The sequence below is a fragment of the Colletotrichum spaethianum genome (genome assembly GCF_022836535.1).
Source record: "Colletotrichum spaethianum MAFF 239500 DNA, contig02, whole genome shotgun sequence".
NCBI classification, from domain to species: domain Eukaryota; kingdom Fungi; phylum Ascomycota; class Sordariomycetes; order Glomerellales; family Glomerellaceae; genus Colletotrichum; species Colletotrichum spaethianum.
The window spans coordinates 289498-303590 of NW_026054772.1; the positions used below are offsets into that span (position 1 = coordinate 289498).

At 54.7% G+C, this 14093-nt stretch overlaps 5 protein-coding genes across 5 annotated transcripts; 2 read left to right on the forward strand and 3 right to left on the reverse strand.

The window, feature by feature from the left end:
- Positions 1–514: 514 nt before the first annotated feature.
- On the reverse strand, positions 515–1544 carry ColSpa_00960 (short chain dehydrogenase atnD; the record flags this gene model as incomplete). Its single annotated transcript, XM_049267172.1, has 2 exons — positions 515–976; positions 1038–1544. 2 exons carry the CDS (start codon positions 1542–1544, stop codon positions 515–517), a joined length of 969 nt encoding a protein of 322 aa, XP_049123129.1.
- A 1212-nt stretch (positions 1545–2756) lies between these two features.
- Positions 2757–5097, reverse strand: ColSpa_00961 (vacuolar protein sorting-associated protein 11; the record flags this gene model as incomplete). Its single annotated transcript, XM_049267173.1, has 5 exons — positions 2757–2925; positions 2982–3066; positions 3119–4758; positions 4844–4978; positions 5039–5097. The coding sequence occupies 5 exons, from the start codon at positions 5095–5097 to the stop codon at positions 2757–2759; spliced, it is 2088 nt and encodes a 695-aa protein (XP_049123130.1).
- A 2651-nt stretch (positions 5098–7748) lies between these two features.
- Positions 7749–9757, forward strand: ColSpa_00962 (WD repeat-containing protein slp1; the record flags this gene model as incomplete). The annotated part of the gene is made up of 5 exons (XM_049267174.1): positions 7749–8379; positions 8629–8873; positions 8926–9406; positions 9460–9604; positions 9655–9757. 5 exons carry the CDS (start codon positions 7749–7751, stop codon positions 9755–9757), a joined length of 1605 nt encoding a protein of 534 aa, XP_049123131.1.
- Positions 9758–10443: 686 nt separating this feature from the next.
- On the forward strand, positions 10444–11968 carry ColSpa_00963 (uncharacterized protein; the record flags this gene model as incomplete). The annotated part of the gene is made up of 2 exons (XM_049267175.1): positions 10444–10726; positions 10776–11968. 2 exons carry the CDS (start codon positions 10444–10446, stop codon positions 11966–11968), a joined length of 1476 nt encoding a protein of 491 aa, XP_049123132.1.
- Positions 11969–12300: 332 nt separating this feature from the next.
- On the reverse strand, positions 12301–13125 carry ColSpa_00964 (putative hydrolase; the record flags this gene model as incomplete). The annotated part of the gene is made up of 1 exon (XM_049267176.1): positions 12301–13125. One exon carries the CDS (start codon positions 13123–13125, stop codon positions 12301–12303), a length of 825 nt encoding a protein of 274 aa, XP_049123133.1.
- Positions 13126–14093: the final 968 nt, after the last annotated feature.

The window sequence follows — 14093 nt, forward strand, 5'->3', positions numbered from 1 at the left end:
CATGCTACTGTGAAGACGTTAGTATACTGGCTCGAACCCACGACCTCTGGGATGGGGGTGATCTTACATCTTCTCTGTATCGTTTCAAATTGACCAAATGCCCGAAGGCGGAATTGTCCATCTTTCTGCTGGCTATGTAGCCTAGGTCCGTGGCTGAATGGTTGCCTGGTGAGGCCGCAGAGAGGCAGGGGGAGGTGATCACCACCTCAGGCAGGAGTTACACAGGCACGGACGAAGATACCTGGTAGGCTGACCAGGTCACTTACAAGGTATGCCGAGGACGTTGTTTCGGTTGGTATGGGCTTCTTTCATTGCTCTTGGCTCTTGTCCACTGCGTCTGGATAGTCCCAGACTTCACTGCTGTGAACCGGAGCCATCACGGGACTGGATGTAGCAAAACCGCAAGTATCCAATTCCAAAAGGTATCTTACAATTTCCCTTCCCCCTAAGCAAAGAACCGCGAAAACGCACCCATTGAAACGCCCTCCTATCAATCTCGTTCAGCGCAGCCAGCTCACAGATTCATCGAAACTCCAGGATCAACTCCATTCAACAACTCCACTGTCTCCTCCCACAGCCGTCCCTGCATCTGCTCTCCTTCTTCCCCTTGCATGAGCTTGGGGAACTTGGTGACGACGCAGTCGCTCATATACCGCCCGTGGGCTTCCTCACCCGCGAACGCCGCCGCCAACAGACACCGCGAGCCGACCTCGGCCGACCTGGCCAGCAGCTTCAGCCCGACCTTGACGATGATCGTCAGGGGGAACGGTATGTTGCGGAACAGCGCCGTTGCGCAGAGGCCCGGGTTCAGCGTCGTCACCTGCACCCTCCCCTTGCCTGACGCGTCCGCCGCGATGGCCATCTGCCGCGCGAGGATCACCTGCATCAGCTTGGTCGTGTTGTACCGGTCCTTCAGGCTCTTGTTGGTGTTGAGTGCCTTGTAGATGTCCTCGGCGTTGCGCTCATGGAACTTGGCCTGCGGTTCTCAGATAAGACACTGATCACCCACTCAGATATCAGAAAAAGTAGAAACTCACCATCTGGCTCGCTTCTGACGCGACAATGACAATCTTCGGCGTCACATTGTGCGTCTTTCCCGTTCTCCGCAGCACCGGCATCAACTTCATACTCAACAAGAACGTGCTCAGCACATTCACAGTGATCTGGCTCTCCCATCCCTCGGCGTCGACCCTCTTGACCGTCGCGATGCTGGCGTTCAGCACCACGCAGTCCAGCCGTGGCAGCTTGTCCGCGCGCGCCGCGAACTCCTTGACGCTGTCGAACGACGCCTGGTCCAGCGGCCACACCTCGAGCACGCCGCGCCGGCCCGTCGTCAGCTCAATGTCCGTCTTGGCCGCCTCGCCCTTGTCGGTGCTACGGACGGCGAGGATCACCTTCGCAGCGTTGAGACGCACAAAGTGCCGCGCCGCCTCGAGGCCCAGGCCGACGTTGGAGCCCGTCACAATCACCGTGCGGCCCGCGCAGTCCTCGGACGGGTAAGGCAGCGTCTTGAACTGGGAGCGGAGGAAGTCTACGGGGTTCATGTTTGCGGCTTACTTTGATGAACTTGAACAGGTTCTCGGTGTCGTCCCAAACGTCTTCTCGATGCGATGAATAGTTGTCTCTTGTAGTTGATTTCTTGCAGTTGATGGATTGCTTTGATTCGGAAGCTGCATAGAATTGGAACAAAGCGGCGGGGAAGCAAACAATTGTTGATGAGAGGGTGGTCCGGTGAGTTTATCAACCAACACACAAACTCCTGCCCTCCTCCCCCCTCCTCCCCCCGAATGTCCCGCGCAAAGCTTCTCTTTCCCTCCCCCCTGCAAGAGCTCCAAGCTTTCCTGCCCGTTTAATGCAGCGGGGTCTGGAGAGCACGGAAGCGCGGAAGCTACCCTGATGTTTCCCACTCCCTGGGAAACGTTTCACCTAGCTCCAGCAAAAGGGGCACTGACTGACGTGGAACACACAACGCTGCGCACTAGCCCGTCGAACCATGAGGTGAAGGCCCGGCAGGCATATGTGTGGCATTCAGTACCGGAATGGTTGCAAAGTGCGTAAAATCCACTGTATCCGGAGTCGCATTCGTACCTATGGTTCATGCGACCTCAACAAGCATACCGCTTTGACGCCCTTCGTTGACGCCCTTCGTTGTTCTGGCAGTTTGGGACTGGACTCCATGCACACCAGGTCGATCCAATGGGAACGGCAACAACGCCCAAAGGGCAAACAGGTTGGTGAAAGCTCGAACCATGGATACATGCTTCACCACATGTCTCATCACATTGGAACATTGACCTCCCCACTAACCTTTACCAGAAAGGCCATCCGAACCCAGCTTTAAACGCTCGATAAAATCGTCGGGCGTCGTGAACCTAACTAGATCATCTAGGCTTCCAACAAATGTTTTAAGCGAGGCGAACTGCGCACTGATAGCAAGGGAGCCGTAGAACTAGAACTTAAGTTTTCATTGCTGCCTCCACCTCGTTGTAACATCTTCGGCCATCATGATCCAGTCTTTATCTCAAGAAACAAATGTATGCCACTCTCATTAAAGGACTATCACCGCAATTGCCGCTGTCCAGCTGTCTACTGCCTTCCACGCCTCCAGGGACCCCGCCGACGATACATGTGAAGATTTCACTGCCTAAACGCCGCGCTCTTTCTTTTCTGTGCCCCGGAAGCATGGGGCGGCCAGCATCTCAGCGGGCAAAATTCTAGTACTTCTCGGAAGCAGTTGTATATGTCGAATCGTGTCTTTACTGGACCTGGCTAACGATCTCGCTGGCCTTGCCAAGGGATTCCACCATTTGCTGGCACTCCTTTCTTCTACGGATGGTGAAGTCGCTCTCCTTGAGCAGGTCATCCAAGGTGTCGGTGCGGTACATGTTCTCCAAAAGCTCCTTCTGCATCTCGTCCTTGGTAAATCTGCCACTTCTGTCAGCTCACGAAGCCTACCAACCACAATCACGGTCTTGACTTACTGGACAAGAGTGAGCATGATAGCCTTGGGCACCATGTCGATCATGGTACGCTTCACGATGTTGTAGTAGGAGGAGATAAGCAGCTCTGCACGTCTGTGTTAGCGAATATTTTACACAACAATGCAGGGGAGACGTACTGATGACTTCAACCTCAATGTTCTCCCGCTCCGAGAGCGTTCCCGAGGCCTTGAGTGTTGGCGGGGGAGCCTCCATGGCGGCTGCCTTCTTCTTGTTCTTCGCAGCAAAGAAGCTGCCAAAGAACCCGCCGTTCGCGGAATCCTCTGGCACAACCGGGCTGGACGCTCTAGGAGTGCCACCTGGCAGAGGCTTGCCGGTCTTGGGGTCGACCTGGACGGGCTTAGGATTGTAGCGCTCGTTGACCATTGCCATGGCTCGGTGGCCGTTCAAGAAATCAGGGTGACCAGTGTTGATGTAGCATGCCTCCATGGCGACCAGATCTCTGACGAGCTTGTTGGTAGGCTCCATAGCCTTCTTGAAGAAGTTGATGACCACGGTGTGGACCTTCTCCTTGAGCGAAGGATACCTGCGGTACAGAGTCTTGCCGAGGAGCTGCGACAGAATGCGCACCAGCTCGTCATAGACGAGAGACACACATTTCAAACTGGGGTCCTCGAGGCGCTTGATCTGCTGCTTGACAATCAACTCGAAGGCAGTGGTGCCGACGAAAAGGGCTGGGGAAGAACCGGAGGAGTTGTACAGTATGGTGCGGATATCAACGTCCTTGACCACATCGAAGGGGTCCACAGCCTTCACACCGTTGGAGTACAGCTCGTGGAATACGAAGCTGATTCTGGCACCGCCTGACAACTCTGTGCTCGAGAGCTCCGTGTTGTTGCCATCCAGCACTGTCCGCCACTCGTTGGTGAATTCGGTGATGATGTTGAGCACAATGTTTGCGCTGTTGCCCAGCATGCTAGGTCCCAAGCTCTCCAATTCGGCCGTGTACTTTTGGAGCGAGCTCGAGATGCGGGCCTTGATATCGGGCAATGTCTGCTTGATATGCATCATCAGGATAAGGTTGAGTTTCCTGGCCAGGTAGGGTGTTCCGCAGTAGGAGCTCTTGTTCCTGTACGCCTTGTGGTTGTCGAAGAAGTTCTTCTCGTTTTCCAGCGCCGCCTGGATTGGCTTCTTGTTGTCGATGTCACGCTGGCCGCGGTTGACCACAGGAACGTATCCCAACCGCAGGGGAATGATGCGACCAGCCAAAATATCGACGACATCAGTGCCCTCGTCCATAAGATCCACCTTTGTAAGAACACCGATCGTTCGCTGACCCTCGGGGTCGACCTCGCGCGCAAGCTTAAGACCATCAGAGTTGGCCAGGTCGATGTTGGCAGCAGTGACGGCAAGGATGATGGCGTTGGACTTGGAGATGTACTTGAGGATCATGTCGCGGATCTGACGCTCGATGTCTCGAGGCTGGTCTCCAACAGGCACTCTGGTCAGACCAGGCAAATCGACCAGGGTAAGAGTGAGGACGTTCGGGGAGTAGACTCTCAGGTTGATAGGGGCGGGCGAGATGCCTGCGTTGCGGCCGACCTTGGCCTCGGTTTCTCTGCTGATTTCATCCCGAATCTTGTTGAAGTCGTAGAACTTCTGGCCCGGGATATGGAGGAACTCGCCCCATTCGTCGGCGTTGGCAGCCTTGTCAGTGCTGTTTTCCACCTCCTCGATGCCGTTTTGTGAAGTCGCGGGGCGGTTGATGAGCTGGAGGACGAGGGGTCGGCGGGTGCAGATACCAGAGCCTCGAGGCAAGCTGCAGAATACAACCTTGTTAGACGCTCCCAAGAACCTGGAAAACATGTGACGGCGGGGCAGAGGGGAGAGGTTGCCACACTCACAAGTCTCTTCCTACAATGTTCTCCAAGACGGAACTCTTACCGCTGGACTGACTGCCAACGACGACTATTTGAGGGAGATCGATGGGGTTGGTGACGCCAACTGTTGTGAAGACATCCTGGAGCTTGTTAACGAGCCTGGGGCGCAGCGCACAGTTAGCTTTCGACACGGGTCAAGGGGTGTTGGGCATCACGTACGTGATCAAGGCGGGATCCGAGATACCGCCTTGGCTGGCAAGGGACTGGGGCGCGCTCATTGTTGCGATGCGGCCGGCGCTCTTAGGGATACGGTCGTGAGGCGGATGGGGTTATGGACCAAGTCGAGGACAGATTCCTTTGTGGTCAAGTGTCCTGTCGCAGATGGCTCCTGAATCGCAATACGTGGAAGAAGCCGGGAAAGGGGGGTCGGGCTCGAAGCGAGGACGATCGGTAGCTTGCGGCGGGGATCGGATGGAGCTCAGTGGTGGTACCCCCTGCGTTGTCGGCGACGACGGGTATTTATATCAGCAAAGATGCGAGGTTGTCGAGCAGGTTGCAAGTTTGAAGTGTTCGGTTAGGTTGGGAATGGTGGGAAAAGACGTCGCAAGCACCCAAAGGCCTGGTCTGTCAAGAGCCTACATACAGTGCTGCCCTGAGGGTGTGCCTAGGATCCCTGACGCACCAGCCACATGCGTTCGGTCCCACCGGTGTCGTAGGCCCCTGTCACTCTGCCGACGACAGCACTGGCGCACCGGGCAAGCAGCAATTGGCGGGGCGTTGGGCAGGTGGGATGTTTGGAGACCTCCCACTTGGGCGCAGTCGTCGCACGTGACCAACCAATCTACATCAAGGACAGCTTCAGCACCTTAATTGTACCGACAAGCTCGGTAGTGTACTGCGTCGTGAACGGGTGTGTCGGTGAGCAGGCAGGTAGGACACTGCTGGATGAAGAATATGGGTGCCTATGCGTACGTCACTCGAGCCACGTAAGTCTCTGTACAGTGTCGACAACATTGCATCGCATTACACGATGATGCCATTTTTATTTCACTCCTTGAACATTTCTGTCGCGATACATGGAATTCGATGGACTAGATGGGCTTCGTTCGCCGGTTGCTGCTGCAACTTGCCTTATTGCACTAACCGAGCTGGAAATGAGATCAGAGCTCGTTTGCGGAACGTGATGGACGACGACTGATATTCTGTGCGAGAACTCGAGGACTCGAAGAAGAATATTGGTAATTGTCTAACTGAAGAATCAGTTGCACTGGACCACACTAAGATCCCCTCTCCCTCCAAGCGCTCCCAATTAATGACCGTCATGCTCCTGCTCCCACCCAGTGGCTTTTGTGCAGCCAAAAGCAACATACTGCGATAAGTGCATATCATCTTCACCAGGGTCTGTCAGTGAAGAGTCTGGACCAAATGGGAAACCACGGTAAGAGACCAGTAAAGAGTTGGACGCAAGACAGTTCTGGCGATGCGTTCAACGGCAACTGCATCTTAGTGGCCAACGGCGTCATGCAGCCTCGATCTAGGCGGCAACCGCAGGCTCATCCACATCTTAACATATGAAATGTGCCGATGCACTTTCACAGCAGAGCAACTTGTCTGTTGTTTTGCAGCAGGACCTAATCGACAAGCAACCAGGTGCGGATTGCGTCCACTGCGCCGCCGACATGTACAGTAGGTAAGGTAGGTGTGGTTTCAGTGCCCGGTTCTGACCAAAGCTACAAAGCAACGCTGAGTTGCTCCACACTTTGCCGTACCTACCTTACCAACCTTGCCAACGGTAGACGGAGAGACATTTACGGGGCATGTGACCCCCAACCCCTCAGTACCTATCGGGGCTCATCTTCGATGGGATCCTTCTTCCATATGCAACATATGGGCTGATTCGTAGTGGTGTGTTAGTGAGCTTCACTGTCTTAGACACCGGCGAGCGAACCTGCCGTCCAACCCCCCCCCCAGTAAGCAGGTCATCTGTCTCCACCTCTCGTGTGGAGGGACCTCAATAGGCCCAATCAGACGGCATCCCGTCATCTACTTGCTCGCTGGCCCCAGTGCTTGCCCAGTCAGAGTGCTACAGCAGTGTGGCTGCCGGCCACTGGTCCCTACCTAGCAGGCTAGTGAGCGACCTACCACGAAAGGCCAGAGGTACCGGACTACCTAATGTATCTGAGTAGGTGACCTCCTGCCTCACCTCAAGGTATGACCTCTACCATCTCGCAGTCCCGAAACCTGCACCTACGAACTCCAAATCTCAAAGCTTCACCTTCCATTCCACGTCCTACGTCCACTTCCACGCACCTTGGTTCGGCTCCCAGACCTTCGATCCTCTCACGCACCTCACCTGCCTCGCCTTACCGCACCGAACATCCGCACGTCCGTCCGCCCGCGCTACCGTACACTACCGGACCTTACGAACGACCCTTCTCTGAACCCGTCCCGTAATCAAACATCTAGCGACAAAGCACTCGCCACAACATTCCTACGTACTTGGGCGTCTCCGTTACTCCCAATATATCGACCTACGAGAACAACCGCGGGTCCTTCCCGCGGTAACAAAGGCCGACCTGGACACCAACTCCAATACAGATTCCAATTCCCATCCCGTCATCACCGACCAACACCTGTCCACCCCGCCGACTGTTCAGACATCTTCCAACACAGCTTTTCCACCAGCCCCGCGGCTTCCCGGCCCTCCTCTTCTGACGATACCTCACCCTCGAGCCCCTACGATCCGACTAGTCCTCAACATTCCTCGGTTGCCCCCGGAGCGATATTATCTCCCTTGGCGCCCCGTCAGGTCTTGGGCCGTAGACAACGAGCCACTTCCGACTCGGATCGGGGAGACTCTCCTGTGACGTCTGCGGGCGCCAGTCGACCCGCCTCTCATCGCTCCAAACGTAGAAGAGGAGACACCGCCATGATTTCAGACGGCGATGGAGTTGCTTCGAATGGAACGTCCAGGACGTATTCAAACGGTGCCAGGACGGAGGCGCCGGTGACCGCCTCGGCCAGCAACGGTGCTCGCAAAGCCGCCGCCGTGAACGGCTCATCCCGTGCCGAAAAGGAAGCGCCGCCATCCGTCCCTTCGACCTATTTTGGACATGATCGAGAGGAGATTACGCGGATACTCATACAAGCGCTGTCCGATATGGGATATCATGGAGCTGCCGAGAGCGTCAGCAAGGACAGTGGCTATGAGCTGGAGAGTCCAACTGTCGCCGCCTTCCGTAACGCTGTGATCGGCGGCGAGTGGAGCGAAGCCGAGGAGCTTCTGTTCGGAGCCGTAATGTCCGACGATCGAGGCCAGCAAGGGAACGGCCTGGTGCTGGCACCCGGGTCCGATCGAAACGTGATGCGATTTTGGTTGCGCCAGCAAAAGTTCCTCGAGCTGTTGGAGCAGCGTGATACCAGCCGGGCTCTGATGGTGCTGCGAACAGAGCTGACGCCGCTTTATCAAGATACCCAAAAGCTCCATTTCCTCTCTAGTCTTCTCATGTGCCAGTCTACGGAAGATTTGAAGGCCAAGGCCGAGTGGGATGGAGCTCACGGTCAGTCAAGAAAGGTTCTGTTATCGGAACTATCCAGTACGTATTCCTTGTCCCTCAATGATGCTTGTGCAGTGCTCATTACCCCTATAGAATGTATATCGCCCTCAGTCATGCTGCCGGAGAATAGGCTCGCCGTACTTTTGCAACAAGTGAAGCAAAGTCAGATTAACAGCTGTCTCTGGCACACAACCGCATCATCACCGTCGTTGTACTCAGATCACTACTGCGAACGGAGTCATTTTCCTACAGAAGTCGCTCTGGAGCTCACAGACCTGACTGGCGAGGTATGGCAGGTGGTATTTTCGCATGACGGACAGCGTCTCGCTGCGTGCGGAGATGGCGAGGCCGTTGTCATCTGGGATCTCCCCTCATTCACCGTCTCTCACGTCCTACGGCCGCATGCTCAGGGTGTTGGTGGCTTGTCGTGGAGCCCCGACGACTCGATGATAGTGACATGCTCGCAGGACAAGTACGCGCGGCTTTGGGACACAGCGGTATATACTATTCCCTCTGTGTAAGTACGATTACAATGCTGACTCGGAACAGACCGGAGAGATGATCTTGAAGCTTGAGCGGTTCGATGAGCCGGCCAGCGGCTGCGTCTGGGCGGCGGATAGCAAGACATTCATCACCGGATCCCTGGACAAGGACCACGGCTTGCGCACCTGGAGTACTTCGGGGGAGATGCTATGCGAATGGGGCAAAAAGCACAGGGTCCAAGACATTTGTGGTTCGCCGGATGGCCACTGGCTCGTTGCAGTTGACGATGCGCAGAAGATCCATGTTTACAATGCCTTCACACGCGAATTGGAGTACGAGATGGAGGTCAAGTCTCGGCCGACGTGTGTGAGCATTAGCGAAGACTCGCGCCATTTGCTCCTCAACAAGAAAGATGGAGAGCTTCAACTAATCGATTTGGTAAACCGGACGTCGGTGAAAAAATTCCTCGGCCACACTGGAGGCGAGTACATCATTCGCAGCGCCTTCGGAGGCGCCAACGAAAGCTTCGTTGTGAGCGGCAGTGAAGGTGAGTCGATTTTGGTTACATCAATTGCCAGCGTACTGACATCTGGGGTACAGATGGAAACATTCTTATCTGGCACAAGAACGGTGGCGCTGCGGTAGAGAGGCTCGAAGGACATCAACCTCGGACCAACGCTGTGGCATGGAACCCAACAGACCCATGTATATTGGCGTCGTGCGGTGACGATGGCAAGGTCAAAATGTAAGTTTGCGATACCAGCGTCAAATGTTTTTCTCACTGACACTGCACAGTTGGTCGAACAAGAGCAGAAGCGCAACTCTCAGATCATTACATAACGGAGCCTCTCGGGGATCGAATGGCTGGAGCGCAGAGGAGCGCACTGTAGACGAATAGGATGCTTGGGTCGAGCTGGAGAATCAGGTCGAACTGACGAATGCTTTCCGTCAGTCATACTGGAGTATAGATCAGAGGTTGGACCAGAATCGGAATAAACCCCCTTCATCAAGAGGTTACGGTGTCACGGCGCATTTGTGGGTTGGGATAAAGGAATGAGGCGGTTATTGCTGCTCGTTGGCTCTTCTACGGTTGGTCTGGCTTGTTGCAATTAGAACGGTTGATGTCACATTGTCGGGTACTAAGACTGTTATTGCAACGCAGGGGCTCCCTTAAGACGTCGTTTTCATTGATTTGAGTTTCCCAACTCATGGGGGGAGAGAACGACCAATACTTACCTCAGTGCTCTTCTGTGATGTTTGCTTTGTTTTCATCCCCACTCCTTCTGGCATGAGAATTCTGAGCAGCTTGATGGAAGGTGCCGTCTCGCCCAGTGCGTACCCAGTGCAAGTGCGCAGAAAGCACCTATGGAAAGACCTTATTACGAGGCATCCGATCCCAGAAGTAGCGGTCTGTTCTGAGTGTTCTCCTTCGAATATGGGACCCTGGGTAAAACTGTTGCTTTTCTCGGACTTTCTCTCATCATCCATACTAGTCGACTGCTGGGGATCGTCAACCTCATCTTTTATCGCACTACTTTGACTCAACTTTCAACGCCATTTATTTCATCCCTTTTTCTTATCACAATGTCTTCTCCACCATCGCTTACAACGGAAAAACCAGCCAAGAACGGACGAAACTCGACGGAGACAGTGCAACAAAGACCTAGTATGCTGGGAACTGTTCGTTCGCACAAGTGGCTCGCCAAACAGAGGCCACACATCACCAACGAAGCCGCATGTTGCCCTTGCATTGTCTACGCCCGCACTGCGGAGAGACTCGAACGAGTCGCCTACGATGAAGATCCCCTGGCCCCACCTTCCGTGGGCTGCAACAGCCCTTGCTGGTCTTGTTTCCTGAGCTCTGCGAGTAAGTTAGGCCTTTGTGGGAGCTCGCGAGTATCGCCTAACCGCTATAGTATGTAACTGGAAGAAGCCACTCCGCGATCAACGCGGTGACATTCGGAATCGCTATGCCATCACTGGCAGTGCGGATGATGACGATATCAACGCTTGCGCACACCCATTCTGGACTCTTATGCTCAATCACAATGAGGTCCTAATACGAGAGAAGATCTGTCGGGACCTCAAAACCTATCCCTTTTCTCCAGGTCCTCCACCAAAGGAGATCCGCCGCTTCAAGGCCCAGCCAGACAACCCATACAAGTCACAATCGTCAATGCAGATGAAGAGCAAAAACCTGCCTAGGATAGTGGAGTTGCCAGAGTCCGGTAACTCAACAGGGAGGTATGAACCGCCGGGCATATTGGCAAGCCCCGAGTTGGACAAGGTCGAGCCAGGGACCAGTTCCCAGTCTCCACCTCCTCGGGACCACAATCGTCAAGATACTCCTGCGAGATCTCCCGATGTCCTACGAAGTCCTATTCTGGGCCCTCAAGATCCCCACGTAACGGTGGCTGACTTTGCTGAACCTCATCGACTCAACCAAGACCCCAAGAAGCCAGTTGGAATGAAGCATCATTCTCACACCATACATAACGATCCTCTTTTTGGAATTGCCGAAGAGGTTCACCCACATACTGTCCACAACGATCCTACGACTCAAGTAGCCCGCCGCCTGGCTCCTCATCAAATCGTTATAGATCCAAAGACACTGGTGACAAAAGGGACGGCATCTCACAGCGTACATCACGATCCCGCTGTCAAGGTGGCCGAAGAGCCAATGCAACACTCGGTTAGTGGTGACCAGACTACCAATGTTGCCCATCCCGTGTACGATCACAGGCTCAGCCAAGACCGCGTGGCCCCGGTGGGCATTCGAACGAACCCCCACGGTGTTCATGACGATCGAACAGCGGGCATGCCTGGCGAGCCAACTCCGCACCCCCTCAGCGGGGATCCGATGGTGCCTCGGTCAGAGCGCGCTGCTCCCCACAGCGTCCATGATGATCCTGCGATCAAGGTTGCCGAAGGCGAGCCGAGGCAACATGCCATGCACACCAGCGCCGCGGTCAGGGTACCTAAGAAGAAGCTGAGTCCACACCAGCTAGTAGACAGTGGCCGTTCTGTAACAGCCCCAGCAGAACTTAACAAGAAGTCTGCAACAGGGAGTGTCGACACTTCCGTACAAGGAGTAGACGGGGGCAAGTAATTGAGAGTGGGAAGCAACCGGTCCAACAACAGCCTTTGTGATTATGATCCATAGCTGCGATTCCTAGAGTCACTCTCTATAATCCACCGCTAGTATTTTGTAAAAGCATTTTTTTTCATAATGAATTTCGTCTTGACGATGAAAAGTGTAAAGTACCGTGAGAACGACTTCGCCGTGGTTAAAGCTGTAGTGACGTGTTGTTATGTCGATTCGTTGGTGGCGAGATTTCAACGCCGTTGGTGTACGATCTCATCACATCCCAAGTGACGAAGAGCCAGCAAATATTCGGTATGTATATCGTTGTCTGACATCAACTGGGTGACTGTTCCACCTCACCATCCACTCTTGAGGCACTCTGCAAAGAATTTCATCAGGGGAAACATTTCTTCCCGGTCGCGGGGCATAGCCACGTCCTTCCTCTTCCATTTGACGAGCCTGGCATCGAGAAACTCTTCTTTGACGGCGTCGAATGCGTCATCGTCAAGCTGGACGAGGCAGGCTTTCGTCTTGCACTTGCCGCGCGTGCTAACGGTGGGCACCATGGACTGCGGCAAGGGCCCGCCGATGGAGAGGACGCCCTTGAGGGTGTTTCCGTCAAAGTGAGCGTCGCCATTCCCCTTTGGTCTATCCGCGGGCGCGTTGGTCACGTCGACGACTCTGGGCCCGAGGCGGAGCTGCGAGGCGATGCCCAGAGCTAGAGAACCGCCCTGGCCAAAGCCGAAGAGGATTATGTCGCTGAGTTCCCAGCCGCACCGGGCAATGAGGGTCTCGCGAATGAGGCGATCGACGACGAGGCCGTACGACTTGGAGAAGCCCGGGTCGGGAGAGATTGAGTCTGTGGAGGGGTCAAAGGTGATGTCGTCGCCCCAGTGGAAGTGGCCTGCTCCGGCACTGGCGGATGCCGATGCTGACGAGGGAGTGTCATCGGGGAGCATGGACGGGGGTAGGGGGGAGGGACCGCGGACGGAGATGGAGAGGACGCCGGGCAGGGACATTGCTTTGGCGAAGGAGGCGAAGGGGGCCTCGGAATCGCCTAGGCCGTGAAAGAGGACTAGGATTGCGGTGGTGGACTCGGGCGGGTTTGGGAAGGATAGGGACAGGGGGAGAACGGGCTGGATGGGAGCGAAGTCATCTGGGGTCGGGATTCGAGGAGGCATGACTGCTAATGTGTCGATGTATTTCTTGGCGTTGGATGTGATCTGAATATTGCGGATAGGGTGTGGGTGGGTGCTCTAGATCTCGGTGTTCGTCTACGCAAATCTCGGCTAGATCCCAACAGCACAGATCCTGATGACTCGTAAACGGGGGGGAGTGTGCGCGAACTCTTGGGTCTTGGTGTCGGAATGATGGGCGTGAGAGTGAGTGGCGCTGATGAGACTACTACGCAGTAGGTACGATGAGGTGAAGTTATCTCCAAGTGGGGGCCCGGAAAACGGTTCCTCACACGGCGAGTTTGAACTCTGAACTCTCAGTGACATGATGTCAAATGCCCCCACTTTTCTCCAACAGACTCAAGCTTCAAACGCCGTTTGTGATAGATTGCCCTTCTACACCACTGCAATCACCGCAGGGCTGATCTTTTTATTTATGTATTACCAATTTTCTCTTCCCGCCTAGCTAGCCCACCGTACGTTTTAGCCTCCCCACCAACGTGTAATATGCGGATCCCAATAACCTTACAATTTATCTGTAATTGACTGCTCTACGGAGAGATAGAACCGTTGTCGAATTTGGGGCCTGACTTCATCCAAATTGACCACGCTAATGGTGTGGTTCGTCGGCAGCCGGCCCATGGATCGAGCATGCTTGTGCATTTGTGTCATCCTGTCCTTTGTGCCCTCCTGACTCTCTTCTTTCTCCCAACCCTACCGCGTACTTTCCCTTCACACAGACGTCGGATTTTTCGTCTCTTCTCAAGGTTCAGGCTGTCAAAGACATCAGTAAAACTCGTCTCAAATTTGGCTTTTCACATTCGCCAAGCTCATCCATCCTCGCCGACGGTACCCCTCCCTCCTCTCGGAAGACTGAACCCGTCGTCCCAGCACACTGTTCTCTAGGCGGCTGGTTGTCCAGTAGTCCAGTACAGTGTTGCTTGTTAATCGAGCAAAAACTGACTCGAGACTCA